This window comes from Hippocampus bargibanti, linkage group LG04, assembly GCF_051943395.1.
Source record: "Hippocampus bargibanti isolate YZ-2025 linkage group LG04, ASM5194339v1, whole genome shotgun sequence".
NCBI lineage: Eukaryota > Metazoa > Chordata > Actinopteri > Syngnathiformes > Syngnathidae > Hippocampus > Hippocampus bargibanti.
In genome coordinates, this window is record NC_142737.1 from 20,556,101 (window position 1) to 20,574,945 (window position 18,845).

The window sequence follows — 18,845 nt, forward strand, 5'->3', positions numbered from 1 at the left end:
TGCGTGCATAGAAATAGTATCGATATAACCGGGACTATCGATATATCCGATATCGATATAACGAGACTTTACTGTATATTGTATTACACATAAATGTGACTGAAACTGCTGGATATCCCAAAACTCACTTTTCTAATCAACTGAAGAAATGTGCATTTACGTGTTTCTTTAAGGGGGTTTCTAACCTTGCTTTAGCTATACAGTCATATGCCACCCCAGATGTTTTTAAAAGTAGGGCCTTAAAGAACAGAAAAAGAAACTTCTATCAGGCTATCTTGAATCAGGCTATCTTCACAAAATCTACAAGAACCTTTTACAAGCATTAGATGTCCACTTCTGCATGTTCAAAATTCCAATCCATATATTGTATTCAAATGCTTGAATGTGAGAAATTTATTTTGAAGTGCAACACTGTTCACAGGAGCAAAAATAATTGTCTTGTCAAATCTTATTGTGGCCACTTCGCCTGTGTCAGTCAAAATTGAGCATGGTCTCTGAAAAAGTGATCTGGATTTTTGAGCCAGCTGTAACAACAGCTCTCGTTGAAAGGTTACTGTAAATAAAACAGGTGGAAAATTTCATACACCAATCCACAAATGGAATATGCACTTGACGAGACAGTACAATAAAAAAATTCAGTCTTATCTTACAAGCTGAGTTCAAGTGCTTCATTGTAGTTGTTGATCAAAAAATGTTTCCAATCAGTTGCGTGTGGATTGAATTTACTGCGTCCTGCAGCTTTAAAGCCGACCACGCAAAACATAAATTATTTCATTGGAATACTGTCAAAGTATACTCTAAAGCGAGAAACTTACATTGGACTTCTTACATACTAGCTTTGGGGACATCAATAGAAGCCAAGCTATTTCACTGTCCTGCGTTCGGGCCGATTTGAAAGAAATACCCCCTCAGACACTAAACGATTAGCGAGAGAACGTTCACCAAGTTAGGCTGCTAACCTCAGCCAGTCAAGTGCGGAAAGCTAACGATGAGCTAATCTCAGTTGGCTACGTTAGCTTAGCTTTGTTTGCAAGCAAAACAGTGTCCCACGAAAGCTCAAGATAGAATGCATCATAAATCGGACAACTCACCAAAACTTAAATGTTGTGTGATATTGTATCACAGTACTACCAACTACAGCGGATCCTGAGATTCATCAATCCGAGAAATTGTTTGTGGTTGGCCGTCTCTCACTGGGTGCTGCAGGACCGAACTGGACTGTCACTTGCTGTCATCACGAGGAGAAGTCCACGACGCGCATGCGCGAACATTGTAAAAGATGCAGAATGACTAGTAAATCTTTTTTCATACAAATTATGATGTAACTTCCAAATTATAATAATGATTATTATTATTTGTTAAATGTATTATTATTATTGTTTTTGTTGTCTTTGCTTTTGTCGTTGTTGTTGCTATTATTATGCATTCGCACGTGCGGTGGCAAACAAAGGTAGCTCAAGACTGCAAGTTAATGTCCTGAAAATCGTACCTCATTGTGATTGTATTTTGTATTTCAATATTGTCGTCAGTAATGTTTCATCCTGAAGTTCCATCCTGAACAACGAACTGCGACAGAATTGTTTTCCACAGCAAGTACTTTTTTTACTGTTGAGCCCCAGGGCTTGTTTTTTTATTATTTGAAAATTATCCATATGTAAGATAATTGTAAATAATTGGAAGTACATGTAAAGTACAATTTTAGGATTCGACTTAAGACGCTTACTACAATGCTGTAACACGTGCACTGTTCCGCTAGGTGGTAGTCTAATAAGGAAAACAACTCAAACCTTGGCTATCAGAAATCTATAACAAATCTTTTCCTTTCGGCTTTCCCTTCAAGGGGTCGCCACAGCAAATCAGTGTCCTCCATCTTTAGAGGTTTGATCCGCATGAGCAACTAAAAAGGGACCCTTCCAATAGATACAAGAAAGAAATGATTGACTGTCTCCAAAAGTTAGAGAAAGGAAAACATATAGACAAACAGATGTATTTTAGATTATACCCGGGAGAGGCCACGCCATGTATCTATGGCCTGCCAAAAATACATAAAGAAGGGTTCCCCCTCAGACACATTGTTTGTAGCATTGACTCCTCTACATACAATGTAGCCAAATATTTAAAAACTATTTTAGCTCCGTTGGTTGGTAACACAGAATATCACGTAGAGAACACCACAGGGTTTGTAGAGAGGATCAAAGACCTCATATTGGAACCTGAGGAAACTTTGGCATCATACGATGTGACTTCTCTCTTTACATCAGATGAACTCAACCGCTTTTTCAATCGGTTTGACAAGACGCCAGCCGCCCCCGGCCCACCGTCAACTTCACCTGTAGCTGCACCTGCACCAACTCTCACTGTGGCCTTACCCTCCCTGCCCCCTCTCACGACCAGCTTTCCACAACCAACATCTGCCCTCCCAACCGTTGCCACACCCTCAGCCGCCACTCTGCCTCCTGGTTCCTGCCTGTCTGTCACAACTGCGCAGGTGAGGAACCAACTGAGGAGGATGAAGGTGAGGAAGGCAGCAGGTCCGGATGACATCAGTTCCCGACTCCTCAAGACCTGCTCCGACCAGCTGTGTGACATTGTCCAGCACTTGTTCAACCTGAGCCTGAAGCTGGGCAGAGTTCCACAGCTGTGGAAAACGTCATGCCTGGTCCCAGTGCCCAAGATTGCCAACCCCAAAGAGCTCAACAGCTACAGACCGGTGGCGCTGACGTCTCACCTGATGAAGACGCTGGAGAGACTCGTCCTCGCCCACCTGCGACCGCTGGCAAGCTCATCGCTGGACCCGCTGCAGTTTGCCTACCAGCCCAGCATCGGTGTGGAGGATGCCATCATCTACCGCCTCCATACGGCGTTGCGGCACCTGGAGAATGCTGGGAGCACGGTGAGGATCACATTCTTCGATTTCTCCAGTGCCTTCAACACCATCCAGCCCAGTCTACTGGGGGACAAGCTGCAGCATGCCGGAGTCGACCATCACCTCACATCCTGGATTACAGACTACCTCACAAACAGGCCACAGTACGTGAGGGTAAAGAACTGTGAGTCGGACAGGCTTCTCTGCAGCACCGGAGCGCCGCAGGGAACAGTCCTGGCTCCATTCCTCTTCACCCTCTACACCTCGGACTTCAACTACAACACCCCAACCTGCCACCTTCAGAAGTTCTCTGACGACTCAGCTATTGTCGGCCTCATTACAGAGGGAGACGATGGTCCCAACCCCAGCAGCAGTCTCAGTGGTGAAGACGAGGCTGCTGGCTGATGTTTCTCTGCATGAAATAACCAAACTTAAACCGGATCACATCTGCCAATTATTAGAAATCTGCCTTAATACTACGTATTTTCAATTTCGGGATTTTTTTTTAAAACAAATTCATGGTTGTGCTATGGGCTCACCAGTTTCACCCATAGTGGCTAATCTTTACATGGAAGAGATGGAGAAACAGGCCCTCACATCCTTCCCAGGGACAAAACCTAGACACTGGTTTAGATATGTGGACGATACTTTTGTCATAATTAAGAAACAAGAAATTCAATCCTTCACAGATCACCTCAACTCTGTAGACTTCAACATTAAATTTACTCGTGAGGACATTCAAGAGAACCAACTAGCCTTCTTGGATTGTAAAGTAATTATAAAAGAGGACAGAGCGCTAAAAACAGAAGTCTTTAGGAAGGCTACGCACACTGACCAATACTTACTTTTTGACTCTAACCACCCTTTACAACATAAACTAAGAGTTATCAGAACCCTCCAGCATAGGACTAAACTAATACCAACTAGCACTGAAGGTAGAGAAAAGGAGTCTAAACATATCAGGAGAGCACTCACTAACTGTGGGTACCCTCAGTGGTCATTCAACAAATGTCAGAAAGAAAAAATAGGGAAAGAAACTAATAATTCTCAAGATACAAAAAGGAGAGGAGTTGCAGTACCGTACATTGCAGGAGTTTCTGAAAATTTACAGAGTCCTTTGGCAACATAAAATTCCTACTTATTTCAAACCGATAAACACGTTAAGGCAAAAATTAGTGCATCCAAAAGATAGGCTACCAAATGAAAAACAAAGTAATGTAGTTTATTCCATACATTGTAAGAATGAAAATTGTAAAGAGCAGTACATTGGGGAGACTCAACAAATTCTCAAAAAAAGACTTTATCAACATCGCAGGGATAATATAAGTGGACCTCAATCGGCAGTACATTTGCACCTAAAAGCTAGCAACCACTCATTTGATGACAATGAGGTTAAAATCTTAGAGAAAGAACATAGATGGTTTGAAAGGGGGGTAAAAGAAGCGATTCTTATAAAACAACAAAATCCTTCATTAAACCGGTCTGGTGGGTGAGGTTCAATTTGGATCGTTCATACAATAGCCTGCTTAGGCAAAACAGGTTAGGCAACTTTCGTAATGCTGATGAGGGTCGTTATGCTGATGAGGTGATACCGGTGGGAGTGGGGGTAATAGGCCAGTCGTTAGTCAGGAATGTAGGAACAATCAGTGGGGCCACAGGGAGGGGTCCTCTGCCCCCCCAACCTGAGAGTAGGGACCTATCATAGCTGTGTCCGGCGCCACCATGTCTGGACATTAGGGATATATAAATGGGGCCGATACGACCAGTCAGACTTTAGTTCGCTGACGAAGCCTCTTGGATAGGAGGCGAAACGTCCGAAACCTTCACTTTTGTACAGATGACGGCTGAAGAAACCTTCTCATCGATGGACCACTCCTGTACGACTGAGAGCTTACACAGACGTATACTCACCTTACCAACAAAAGTACGACTCATTATTCTTACCAATCGATATTTTCATTCTGATCACGCAACATGCAATCGTGCTCGCTCAAGAAATACCTCCAGGACACGTCAAGGCGTCGCTACCTACCTATGTTGTGATTCATTACACCAGGGGTCTCAAATTCAATTTACCGCTGGAGGCAGAGTCTGGAGGCAGAGTCTGGGTGAGGCTGGGCCGCATCAGGATTTTCACAAGAAAAGCACAGATAAAACATTCCAATGTTCTCAAAATCTTTAGGAAACAGATTATTTTAATAAAGTTTCAAATTTCTGTATTCACAGTTCTTTAACCTTTAACTTTCTGAACATAAATAAAATATTGAACATGAACTGTCCTAAACATGGCTTCTCTTGCCTAATTCTTGCTGCTCGAGACCTGGCAGCGCTTCTTTTCACAAAGCCGAGCCACATTTGGCTTGAGGGAGGAGGCAGTGGAGACTGAGTAGGGCTTGAAGATGCTCATCAGTAAGTCTGGACGTGTACTTGAACTTATTGAAGTTCAAGGTGGAGAAGAGCTTCTCACATAAGTATGTGCTCCCAAAAAGACACATGGTCCGCTAGAACATTCGGGAAAGTTCAGGGAAGCTGGGGGTTAACTCTCTCAAACATTGCCCAAGCTTGTCTGCTTCTCCATTCACATCCCTGAACTTGGCTTTGAGTGCAGAGTGGCACTGTAGGTCACAGAGCTCCATTTGAAACACACGAGGGGCATCTTTCACATCAAAAATTTGAAATGTGGCTTTGTGCGTCTTGAAGTCTGCAAATCTGTTATTAAATTCCCTCTGTAGCGCCAAAATGGTGGTTTGGTCCATGGTTTGTTCAGCGGTTTGTTCAGCTCCACACACAAGTTTCATTCATATCAATCATGCGGGCCACACTAACATTAATTTTTCATGTCAAGGCGGGCCGCAGAATATTCTTTTAGGGGCTGCAGTTGGCCCGCGGGCCGCGAGTTTGATACCACTGCATTACACAAATACCAGTGCAAAAACATTCAAAATGACTCAAAATCGGATATTGTGCCACCGAGGCAGCAATGTAATAAAAGATAAGAAATGGTTATTTTGTCTCACGACAGAAAAAAAAAATACTACTGAACTTGATCTTCTAACATTATTTTCCCAAACCCTTTTGCATTAGTCTAGTCCCCCTTCCTCCCTTAAAGGACAACCGACGTCTCCGGACAAGTTGTGTCCATAATTTGTAAAATTGCTTCAAATGACTTCTACTGAGCGCTTTACAAAGATTCCACCGCATATAGCTATATTTTATGTTTTAAGACTCGCGCTGAATATTCCGGAAGTCTTGTTTTTGAGTTGGTGACGAGTCCTCACCCTACTTACTGAAGGAACGCCCCTGACTGAGAAAGGACATACCTTGCATCACCTCAATGCATTTTACGGTACTTTGTTTGGTCCGAAAACTTTGTGTTTATCCGTGTTGATGGAGAAATTAGAAGGAAAACACATGTGTGTTGTGACAAACATTTTGAGCCCATTGAGCCCATGTATTATTATTACACACGGAGCCCATGTATTATTATTACCAGTGTTTGAAATAACGTCTGCCCGGAGGCCCGGGGCGTACAACATTTACGTCGGGCGTACAACTTTTACGTCGGGCGTACAACTTTTACGTCGGGCGTACAACTTTCAAAACGTCTCGGCCCGAGTGGCCGACAACTTCTTCAAGAGAAAAAAATATTTTTTATACAATAAAGCAAAAGCTACGAGCAAACCGTTACAAGCTACGGGGACTCCTCTTTCTGAGCACCTTTCAAAACTTTCGAGTACACTTTACAGTGATGGTATAGTCCGAAGCACGAAACGGGCTTCTGAAATTGCCGAACATTTGTTTGGCAATGGCCGCCGCCCCTCGTATGCTGGAGAGGCAGCGGTTGCCGTCTCCACCATTGTTCCCTGGCGAGTGGACCTTTTGGGAGACTGTTGGGACTTCTAGAAGCAGCCCCTTGAAGGGGGGGTACTGTCATGATCGGGTTGGCGACCAACAGGGGTCGCTGTCGGCCCCGCCTGCACCTGCACAGGTGCTGGTCGTCCCAATCAGATTGGCGACCAACGGGTAGCGACGTCAGCCCTGCCTGCAGCCTCGCAAGTGCCGGTCGTTTTAATCACTGACACTTAAAAGGACACCCGGCACGACCATCCGGTGTCGGTTCATTGTTTGCTGCATGTTTGTTGCATGCATTGTGTATGCTGTGCATGTGTTTGTTTAACCTTGGCAGACTTTTACACTTGGTTTTCTTTTGACACTTTTTTCTGTTCAGATGATTTTGATGTTTTACATTTTGTTCCTGCTGACCTTTATTTTAATACAATTTGTCAAACAACCTCCTGCTCCCTCCTGCCTGCTTTTTGGGATCCGCACCCGCCATCACCACCTTGCAAACCGTGACAGTCACCCAGCAGGACGCAGGTTGGTCCCGTTCGTCTATACAGTTGTTTCACCTTCTGTTTTACCCGGCGTGTCTCAGTAAAAAGACCTTTCTTGAACTTATTGTCTCCATCGTGTATTTTGGATCCAACCCCTTCCCTTTTTTTCGCTGTCCATCGAGTTATGTCGCCACTCCTGGAGCCGACGTGACAAAATGAGATAAAGTGTCCCAAAACTACTTCAAAATGACCCCAGAAATTGCACCTTTAAGAAGGTCCTGCCCCCTTGTTCGTGGCGCCACGCCAAGACGTCTTTGTCTTGCTCTCGAATCAAAACAATGGCTTCAGATTTGGAGATTCTTGTTACTCATCCAGCTATGAATAGGATTCAAATAGTTCTGAAGAGGAAAGCAGAAATGTTTGCAATCGATTAAAGAAGTACTTGCGTATCAATTCGAGCCGTCAGGACTGCAATGTAGCGTCCCAGAAAATGCACAAGATGGCGCCCAAGCGCCGTTGGAAATGGGCTGATTTGTCTGCTGGGAATTTGTGTCAACTATTCAACTAGAATCAAATAGTAGTCTTGGTGCAATACACGATTCACCATCGTGTTATTTATGTGATTTCCTTCTAATTTCGCAATCAACACAGATCAACACGAAGTTTTCAGCGCAAACAAAGTACCCAAAATGCATTGTGTGTCGCTTTCTCGGTCAGGGGTGTTCCAGATGTGATGTCACGGTAGGTATCGTCACCAACTCAAAAAGAAAAAACTTCCTGAATATACAGCACGAGTCTTAAAACGTAAAATATAGTTATATGCGGTGGAATATTTGTCAAATACATAAATAAATATATTTTATAAATTATGGACACAACTTGTCCGGAGGCGTCGGTTGTTCTTTAAATTAATGCGAATGAGCCTCACATTATATACTGATGAATTAATTGGAAAAACCTAAATAATTCGTAATAATATTAAGAAGATGAGAAAAAATCCCCAATACACTTTTACTACTGTGAGGGAAATAACTTTAACTGACTTTAATGATCAACATAGATCGATAAAGAAGTAAAATGTGTGTTTGTAAAATGAATGCAAGCAAAAGAATCAATTTGTTCAACTCCATTTATTATATATCTATGTATATGCTATAAACATCACAAAATATACATTTTAAATCTTGCACAAAGATATAATCTCTTAGCTTGATCAGCAATAACAGCGGAGGCAGGCATACATCTAAATATTTTTTCAATAACATTCTCATCATTTACGATTCAGAGAAAATAAGTCTTCACAGAACATAGTTAAAAAGAACAATTCCATACCAATCATGATAATCATTTGACTATGTTCTTTATTTTTTGCTATTGGATTGCATATTGTCTAAAAACATACTGTACTATTAGTTTGTATTATTAAAGTGGTTTTATAGTCAATAAGGAAACATACTTGTATTTGAAAAATACTGTTTTAATCAAATCATAAATATTTAAAACATCCCTGAATTTTAAAATAGCATGCTTTAAGCAATGTGCGACTTAAGGGGTTGTTATAACAACCTGTTGGGCCAGAAGAAAGATTGATATTTTGCTGTTTTTTAATACTGCAATACTACTTCAAATGAAGGCCACTTCCAAATAAAGCAGTTTACTCAAGCACATATCACCTAAATACATAGATGAAAAAGTGAAATGCTGTCTTGATTGTACTTCATTTTCTATCAAACAAAGACTGATATAAAAATAGCCACACAAATACAGTTTACTAAATGAATGTTTTCTGAAAACCTGTCACCAGTTATAATACTGCTACTACTATTATTTCACATATTTTTATCTCAGGGGAAACAAGTTTGTGGGACTCATCTGGCTACTTTGTGGAGGCAAGATGTGCGTGCAGAATACTATAAATGTTGTGTGCTTTGTACATGGTAGTGCAGAAACTGAATAATTCATACATGTTCAAAAACATGGATTGTTCTGTTGTGCTCAGTTTGCATGCAGTCTATAAAGTTCTCTGAGAGAAAACAAATCTAATCAAATCAAATCAAGAATAGGCCTATGTAATATATATAGGTGTGCATGGGTGTATAATAGGTCATTGTCAGTGTGCTAAAGGTCCAAAGAAGGCGGGAAATTGGCCAGATGCAAATTATTGCATGTCAATCTTCAATTTCCAAATTAAAAGTATTTACAATATTTACATTTTGTTTAACTGAAATTGTTCCCATTCCGATCCTGTGTTTTGCTAAATAATATCATCCAAGAGATGGGGGTTGTCCACCCAGTCTAATGTTCTCGGCTCAGATGCGGCCATGATCATGCACATAAACTGTTTCCCTGTTCTCTTGTCTAATGGGTAAATAGTTGTTGGGGTGAACCTTTTATTGCTCTCCACAAATTCACATAGATGATTATAGATTTCGGGGTACTCGTGTCGAAGGAAGACTCCCCTGACCCTGAGTTCACGTTGAATGTTGACAAAGCATACCTCCCTGGCTTTCCTTCCTTCCTCCCCCTCCTGGTCAATGGCTGGCGTTCCCGGAGGCGGAGTAAGGATGAGAGTTTCCATTTCACTATCTTTCTTCAGTAGTTTTTTTTCTGGGCTTGAAGAAGCCAAGGAAACCTTTGCATATTTTCGAACTGTTGGTGTTTGGACCCTTGGTGAGGGTCTGTTAGGCACTAGTTCACCAACAGCTACAGATACATTCAAGAGGAAACATTCCATGGGGTCATATTCATTACCTGCCTCCTGCAGTTCCTTACAGTAGTCCCCTAAGTTGTCCTTAAAGCTATCCAGCTCTCTGAGAGACAGGTATGTGGGCGACATGACAAGGCCCTCAAGCCCAACTTCGAGAAAGTTCTCAGTTGTCTCTGGGTTGGCAAAACCCAGAAAGAGAACCCCTCTTCCTCTGGAGAGGTAACCAGCTTTAGCAATACGAGAGAAGGCTTTGTGGATGTCAGAATTTTCTCGACAGAACTTGATCGTATGGCGACACACACTACTCACGCGACCATACAGACATGTTTCTTTGTGGGACTCCCAATCATCCCTGCGACAGTTTCGCGAGCAGTAAAAGGTGTAACAGCTATGACACGATTTAAAGTACAAGCATGCATTGAACATATTTTCAGAGCGTTTGCACTTCTTGTTAGCACACACCATGATTTCATTTTCCTCCACACTGTGGTCCGGAGAGCATTCTTCTGCGCTTCTTTGTAAAGCATCACACCCGCTGTCAGGGTCCTTGATTGTGTCAGGACTGGATTTTGATGATGGGAGCTGTGTGTTGAGACATTCAAGATTTTCAATCTCAGAAGATCCCTTGACTTTTTCATCATCTTCAGTAATCAGTTGTTTAAGCTGATTCAGAAAGTCTTCACTCGGCTTCTTGCTGGCTGGTGGTTTATAATCAACCACTAAGTCGGCTAACAACTCATCAAGTTGCTCCAGACTCTGCTGAAGGGATACATTGTTATGTTTCCTTTCTCTGGTCTCTTCTGTTGTGTTGAATGACTTCTTAACATCAATCACTCTCGGGGCAAACCTCTTTTCACTGTCCAGAGTATTCCAGTTTACTGCATGCACACCACGCTGCTCACGGTTACCGGCGCAGATATCATTGTCGGTTATGGTGATCTCAGGAGTCACAAACCAGTGGCCACTCTTGCTATTTTTCCACAGATTGCTTGTACCTCGCTCTAAAGATGTCTCAGAGAGAGACAGGGCGGCATAGCGTTTTGGCGAGCTTGAAAGGTTTAGGATAACAGGTTGAGATGAGACATTGGGAGATGCACCATGCCTGGTTTGGTTAAATAGGTTCTCGTAACTTCTTCCACGAAGTACTGATTGCTCTCTGTCATGGCGAGGATAAAGAATATTGTCCCAAGACTTGGAGTGATTTTTGGCCTCTGTCCTAAGTTTACTTGTCTCTGTGCCATGGGTAAAGTACCACGGGGGTATACGGGTGTCCGTACCTACTCTTGGTGGGGTGAGCTGAGAAGAATAACCAGATATACTTGAGCGATACCAGTCATCCGAAAATGCATGAGACGTGCGGGGTCTCCTTTGTCCTTCTGTGTGGTATTGTCTTGATGGAAAGTAGCGCTCCTCTTGAGGGTTAAACGGTTTGTTATAATATAGATTTGAGCAACTTTGGTGGTACAGATTGAAACGAGGGTCATCCCCAAAGTAGGAGCTTGAGGGTGTTTGAGAAAAGCAGGACCCTGTCTCACTCATAGGGTAGCGTGTACTATATACCGAGTGTGTTGGCTCTTGATGCGAAAAACTATCCGTGTAATACGACCTGAGAGGAAGCGTGTGTACCCATCGATTTCTTGGGTCATACTGACTCATTATAGTGCTTTCATGGCTGGCTAAACTGGACCTGTCATCCTGAAAGTATGTCCGAGAGAAGGGATGAACTGGATAGCGGACCGGGTCCTCGGTATAGAAAAATTTTGTTGGGATGTTGGGGTTTGAGTAAGCTCTTTGCTCCGCATTTAAATACATTGCTGTTTGTGACGGCATTCGGCACATGTCTAAATGCTGGTATGAGACAGGAGACATGCTTGTAGTGTAGTGATATCCTTGTCTGAAATCTCCATTGTAGCAATCATTTGGGGTTGGTGTAGGTGAGGAAATCTGTCGGGGTACGTACAAACCTCGACTGATACTAGCCTGCGAGTGTCTTTGCCAAGCAAGTTGGTCGGGCCTTAGATTGGGGTTCTGCCTCAATGTGTGTTTGAGTACAGCAGCATCTGGTTTAATGTCCACACGGCACCTGACATGTGGCGTTATAGCTGATTTCCCCTCATCAAAACAGTCAGAGACGTAGAGGGGAGACTGGGGTTGTAGTTTAATAGGATGGACTTCATTCAGAAAGGCCCTGTTGGAGGAATATGCTTCTCTTTGCGTTTCAGAGGACCTCGAAGTGCCTGCGGTATCCTTGGCTTGGTTGGCCTCCAGAGGAGACACGGAGATGGGCACAGGAGTGAGAGTAGATTTGATTCTGGGAGCACTTCGAGATCTTTTTCTATTTACAGAATCCGACCATGTGAGCTGGCTGCTTTTGGCTTGACTGTTTTGTTGTTGGTTTTGCCTCGAGTTAAATAAATCAGGAGAGGAGAAGCGAAGATAGCCTGGTTGGTCGAGTCCATTCCATGTTAGATCTTTGTGTAATGCCTGCTGCTCTGGGTGTTGCTCTCTACGCTTAAAAGGATACTCCATTGGGGAAGACACAGACTGTGGGTCGTCCATTGATTCAAGAAAGTCAAAGCTGCGGCAGTGTCTTTTGTTGATAACTTCTGCTTTGTCAATCATCTTCAAGTCACATTGCAAAGAAGAGTGAGGCGAAATTACGCGATTGTCCGTTTGATATAAAGGAGTGTCCTGATATAGAGTTGATGTCAGGATATCAGGGGGATGTGTCCGGGTCATCTTAATGGAACTCCAATGCCCTCCATTCAGTGTGGCATTTCAACACAACCTAAAGGAAGGATAAGATAGATTGTGTAAAATACTCTATGTCACGAAGAGTCAGGGACAATAACTATCAACTCATAGAAAATTCATATTCCTGTGCAACTGTCTTATGCCTGGCCCTCCCCTTAGTAGTACATCACATTATTACAGCAGCACAGACATTAGCATAGCATGACATTTTTTAAGAAAACTGTGGAATGTTGTCTTTTTTAATGAGCATACCACTTCTTGGTTCATATTAGATGATGAACAGACTGCTTTGGTGGTTGTTATTATTTTTTTATGAACAGATCTGTATACTTACTGAAGTCAAGTGTTGGAAGTAAACTGATGTAAGCACACTTTTACCCAGAGTCCTTTCATCTTCCTTTCATAACTTTGCTGCTGTGTTTGCTACTAGCCTGCGAGTATATTTGCCAAGCGAGTCAACCTTTATTGTGAGACTAACAAAGGTGAATCCAATTCAAACGAATCCAAACGTCTGTGGCTTCACGCCGCATATTTAAACAGCTAAGAAACAAGAATCAAGCGTTTTACTCCTCAAGTCAAGGACGGTATTTATTTGTTGTTTGCTCAATTATTATTCACGGGAGTATGAACAGGTTAGTACAATTATTGCAAAATGCCAATACTATTTGTTGCACATGACAATTTTGACATCTATGAGTTAAATAATTGCATAAATATCATGGGAAAAATGCTAGTAGGATGACTATAAATTAAATTGTTTGAACAAAGAAAATTCAGCAGTGTATTGAAAAATACATTCAATGCCAAACTAAAGGAATGCGAATATTTCACTATTTATTTTCTATTTTAAAGCAAAACACACTTTTTTCCAATTCATAACACATACATAGGGTTTCTTTTTGGCCCTCATCTAAGACCGAACCCTGAGCTGCCATCTGTTCATTGTGATGAGCAAGAACTGACCAGCCATGTCCCTGCCATTTCTCGCCAACACACCTAAATATCACGCCTGCTCGGTCTCAAATAATCATTCCGAGGCCTACAATGCTACACATTTATTTTAGGCGGACTGCTTATCAAAGGCACTTGAGAAAATACTCATACCGTATAACATTTATTTAAAAATCCTCTAATTTTACAAAACAGATGTGGAAATATATCTTGTTGTTTCACAGCAGTCCTGTATGAATCAAAATATTTTAAAATAAGGGTGGGCAGGATGACTGTTCAGTTCAATTAAGCTTTGTAAACTGGACAATGCAATTTTGAATGTAGTGACGACTGCAGTTCTGAAAACAATCGTGAGCTAATATCTGCATTAATTATAACATTTCTTTTTTTTAAACCGTGAAAAAGGATCAACCATGACAAACTTTCATCAACCCATGCAGAATAAGTCTCAGTGTTCCCACACGTTTCGATTTTTTTCCCCAAAGTTGTACAAGGGCTTGGATGCCTAAACTTACGAAATGCAAAGTTCGTTTTTTCTATTCACGGGCAAATGCAGCTACTCAATAGATGTGCAAGCCCTTTTCTTTCATTCGTTCTTCTTTCTCACCCCTCAAGTTTTAAAATCGCATGCCACATCCCGTCTCCATAGTTACAGCACACAGCACCATTGACCACACAAGGGACAAAATGGACACTGAATCAGCAAATTGCTTCTTGCAACACAATCATGTTTTAAAATATTGGAGGTGCTGATGTTATGATATGTGTTTTTATTTGCGCTCAATAGCTCGTAGTTCTCTAATTTTGTGGATATTGTGGCTACCAAATGCTAAACCTCGCAACCAATATTGCTGTGTTTGGAATAAGGTTAGTCATTACTTAATGGATGTAAACACTGGCTCAGTTTTAAGTCGTCTGTTGTTTTTAGTGTCGTGCTCATTTTGGTACTGCGGCACCATGGGCCTGATACGTCCGATGTGGTCCCAATGACATCATTTGCGCAGAATGGGGAAAAACAATTATCAGGTTTGAACGAGGGGCAGAGAAACTAGGGGCTAGACTTTTGGCTCAGTTTGCAAAAATAAGAATTGGCGAGTGAACGTCGAGACTTACCGGTTTCCCATGTAGATGATGAGATGGGGAGGCAGAGAGGTCGGTGATGTGTGCTGCAGCCTGCCGTTCCAGCGTCGAAACACTGTCTCAGAAGCTTTTCCTCGATCAGCTTCAAGACGTTCCCTCCTCTGGTCGTGTTAAATGTTCAACAGAGCGTGCGTGGGTGTTTGTACGTGATGGAGGAAGTGGGGGGGGACTGCGTCTGCTTGGAGAGGCGTGGTTAAGTTCGTGCGCGCGTATACGTGTGCACGTGAGGGCACGCGTGTGTGTGCGTGTGTGCTTGCGCGCGCGCGTATGTATGTGTACGTGTTCATTAAATTCCCAATTTAGTAAGTGGAAAAGATACAATTTTATAACATGTTGAATTAACATATTGCTCTAAAGATTGATCAGATCGCATTTAGAATCAGAATCAGAAAGTCTTTAACAGTCCCACAATGGGGAAATTTGCAATCAACAGCAGCAAAATTGAAAGGGGTGTGGTCAAAAGATAAAACAAAGCATTCTATGCACAAAAGAAAATCTCAGGAGACTGAAATGTACAATTGCACAAAAAATTCAGAAAACGAACTGTACACAGAGCAAAGTATAAAAATACAGTACAAAAACATATTTGATAGATGTAACTGTAATTATTCTATATAAGGTGGCTGTGCTATTTACAATGCATTAGTCCAGTTTTGTTTTGTTTTTTATTGATCATCTTTGTTTTGTCAAGGTTTCTTTTAACCCTTTGTGGCGTCATTCTCACCTTACCATAGCCTCTACACCTTGATGATCGATGGTGGAGACAGTTGTCTGCGGGCCTCATCCCGCCCACGGCATGTGACTGCAGCAGGATATGTGTTTACTGAAGCGCTCTCACGGTAGATACAACTCCACACACGAGCTGTGCTGATTAGCCCAAGAAAATCATTTTGTTGCAGGATATGCATTTTGGTTTCTGGCACATGCTTGATCAACAAACAAATTATCTCATGCATCCTTGTTTCAAAACATATCCAGCAAACCTGCATTATCTAACTTGTATAACTCGAGCGTGGAAATCACATTGTGTGACACTCAGAACCCCACAGAGTGGATTATATGTGAGCATGTGTGACTCATGCTCATGCAGCACTACTCGCTGGCATCAGTTCATGTCAGCTGTTGGTTTGCAGGCACAAGTGTCTGTCAGCTGGCTGTTAGCAGGTGTCTCAGGCACCTTGAAGGCTTTGTGGATAGGAAATCAATAGCTCTCTCCTGAAGTTCTTGTTTTCAATGTATAAAAACCAATAAATCAATCAAAGAATGAACATTAATGAAACACTGCCTCATTCTGATTCCACTGTTTTCAGCTGACGAAGCCTCTTGGATAGGAGGCGAAACGTCCAAAACCTTCAAATTTGTACAGATGACGGCTGAAGAAACCTTCTCATCGATGCAAAAGTAGTTGCCAAAACACTGTGTCATGAAGCACTTTGGAGCACAAGTAGTTCATACTCTCACATTTACTCTCATCACTATGTAGGGACAGGAATACATTCTCTTTTCTTTCTTTTTCTTCTTCTTTGTCTTTTCTTTACATGAAGACAACATACACGACACACACACACACACACACACACACACACACACACACACACACACACACACACACACACACACAGACACACACACACACACACACACACATAAAAAAAAAATCCTTGTCTCACCCACCATGGGTGGTGTCTGTCCCCATTTCAGCTCGGGTCCTCTACCAGAGGCCAGGAAGCTTGAGGGTTCTGCGCAGTATCCGTGCTGTTCCCAGCACTGCGCTTTTCTGGACCGAGATATCCGATGTTGTTCCCGGGATCTGTTGCAACCACTCGTCGAGTTTGGGGGTCACTGCCCCAAGTGATCCGACCACCACAGGCACGACTGTCACCTTTACCTTCCAGGCTCTCTCCAGCTCCTCTCTGAGCCCTTGGTATTTCTCGATTTTCTCATGTTCCTTCTTTCTGATGTTTCCATCACTCGGGACCGCTACATCCACGACAACGGCTTTCCTTTGCCCTTTATCTATGACCACGATATCTGGTTGGCTGGCCATTACCATCTTGTCGGTCTGTATCTGGAAGTCCCACAGGATCTTTGCTCGGTCATTCTCCACCACCTTGGGAGGTGTTTCCCATTTTGACCTTGGGGTTTCCAGTCCATACTCCGCACAGATGTTTTGGTAGACTATGCCAGCCACCTGGTTATGGCGCTCCATGTAGGCTTTCCCTGCCAGCATCTTACACCCTGCAGTTACGTGTTGGATTGTCTCAGGTGCCTCTTTGCACAACCTACACCTTGGGTCTTGTCTGGTGTGGTATATCCCTGCCTCTATGGCTCTGGTGTTCAGGGCCTGCTCTTGGGCAGCCAGGATGAGTGCCTCTGTGCTGTCCTTTAGGCCAGCCCTCTCTAGCCACTGATAGGACTTCTTGAGATCAGCCACTTCTGCTATGGTTCGGTGGTACATCCCGTGTAGGGGCTTTTCCTCCCATGATTGTCCCTCTTCCAGCACCTCATCCTCTGTTCCCCATTGACTGAGACATTCTCTGAGTACATCATCCGTTGGAGCCTTCTCTTTGATGTATTCATGGAGCTTGGATGTTTCATCCTGGACAGTGGCTCTCACACTCACTAGTCCCCGGCCTCCTTCCTTACGGCTTGTGTACAGTCTCAGGGTGCTGGACTTGGGATGGAACCCTCCGTGCATGGTGAGGAGTTTTCGGGTCTTAACATCCGTGGTCTGAATCTCTTCCTTTGGCCACCTTATTATTCCTGCAGGGTATCTGATCACTGGCAGGGCATAGCTGTTTATTGCCCGGGTCTTGTTCTTGCCATTGAGCTGGCTTCTGAGGACTTGCCTCACCCGCTGGAGGTATTTGGTCGTAGCCGCTTTCCTTGTTGCTAATTCGAGGTTGCCATTGGCCTGTGGTATACCGAGGTACTTGTAGCTGTTTTCAATGTCTGCTATTGTTCCTTCAGTGAGTGAGACCCCTTCAGTGTGGACTACCTTGCCCCTCTTAGTCACCATCCGACTACATTTCTCCAGCCCGAATGACATTCCGATATCACTACTGTAGATCCTGGTTGTGTGGATCAGGGAGTCTATGTCCCTTTCGCTCTTAGCATACAGCTTGATGTCATCCATGTAGAGGAGGTGACTGATCGTAGCTCCATTTCTGAGGCGGTATCCATAGCCTGTCTTGGCGATTATCTGGCTGAGGGGGTTCAGTCCTATGCAGAACAGCAGTGGGGAGAGTGCATCACCTTGGTATATGCCACGTTTGATGGACACTTGCGTTAGTGGCTTGCCATTTGCTTCAAGTGTGGTTTTCCACATCCTCATCGAGTTTGCAACGAAGGCTCTCAGGGTCCTGTTGACCTTATACAACTCCAAGCATTCAGTGATCCATGTGTGTGGCATCGAGTCATATGCTCTCTTGTAATCAATCCAGGCTGTGCACAGGTTGGTATGTCGGGACCTGCAGTCTTGAGCGACTGTTCTGTCAACCAGCAGCTGATGTTTGGCACCTCTAGTATCTCTACTAATGCCTTTCTGTGCTTTGCTCATGTATTGATCCATGTGTCCACTTATCTTAGCCGCAATGATGCCTGACATGAGCTTCCATGTTGTGGAGAGACAGGTTATTGGCCGATAGTTGGAAGGAACTGCACCCTTTGAGGAATCCTTTATGATCAGGATTGTTCGCCCTTCGGTTAGCCATCCTGGGTGAGTCCCATCCATCAGCAACTGGTTCATTTGTGCTGCTAGGCGCTCGTGGAGAGCTGTGAGTTTCTTTAGCCAGTAGGTGTGGACCATATCCGGGCCTGGTGCCGTCCAGTTTTTCATACCTGAGACTCTTCCTTGTATATCTGCCGCTGTGATGGTAACTGGGTTCTGTTCAGGGAGGTTGATGTGCTCCTCTTTCAGAGTCACCAGCCATTGTGCACTGCTGTTATGTGAGACCTCCTTCTCCCAGTATCCTTTCCAGTATCTTTCAGTTTCCAGCCTTGGAGGGTCTGCTCTGCTGTTAGAACCCTGCCACAGAGCGTACACTTTCGCAGGTTGTGTTGCGAACAGCCTGTTTATTCTTCTGGCCTCATT

At 43.3% G+C, this 18,845-nt stretch overlaps 2 protein-coding genes across 3 annotated transcripts in view; both read right to left on the minus strand.

Annotated features, from left to right (window-relative positions):
• The window catches only part of gapvd1 (GTPase activating protein and VPS9 domains 1), a 41,029-nt gene extending 39,801 nt beyond the window's left edge, over positions 1 to 1,228 (minus strand). For both annotated transcript variants that reach the window (XM_088994625.1, XM_088994624.1), the window contains exon 1: positions 1,092 to 1,228. The gene's annotated coding sequence lies outside the window, so the exon portion shown is untranslated. The remainder of the gene's footprint in view (positions 1 to 1,091) is intronic.
• A 7,114-nt stretch (positions 1,229 to 8,342) lies between these two features.
• On the minus strand, positions 8,343 to 14,909 carry unm_hu7912 (un-named hu7912). The gene is made up of 2 exons (XM_088994626.1): positions 14,726 to 14,909; positions 8,343 to 12,695 (listed from the first exon to the last, which is right to left on the minus strand). The coding sequence occupies exon 2, from the start codon at positions 12,644 to 12,646 to the stop codon at positions 9,455 to 9,457; it is 3,192 nt and encodes a 1,063-aa protein (XP_088850752.1). The 5' UTR covers positions 12,647 to 12,695; positions 14,726 to 14,909; the 3' UTR covers positions 8,343 to 9,454.
• Between the last annotated feature and the right edge of the window lie 3,936 nt (positions 14,910 to 18,845).

What these genes read in the sequence shown, in the direction of transcription:
- unm_hu7912 (XM_088994626.1), bottom strand. Translation starts at nt 12,646, where the DNA reads ATGACCCGGACACATCCCCCTGATATCCTGACATCAACTCTATATCAG.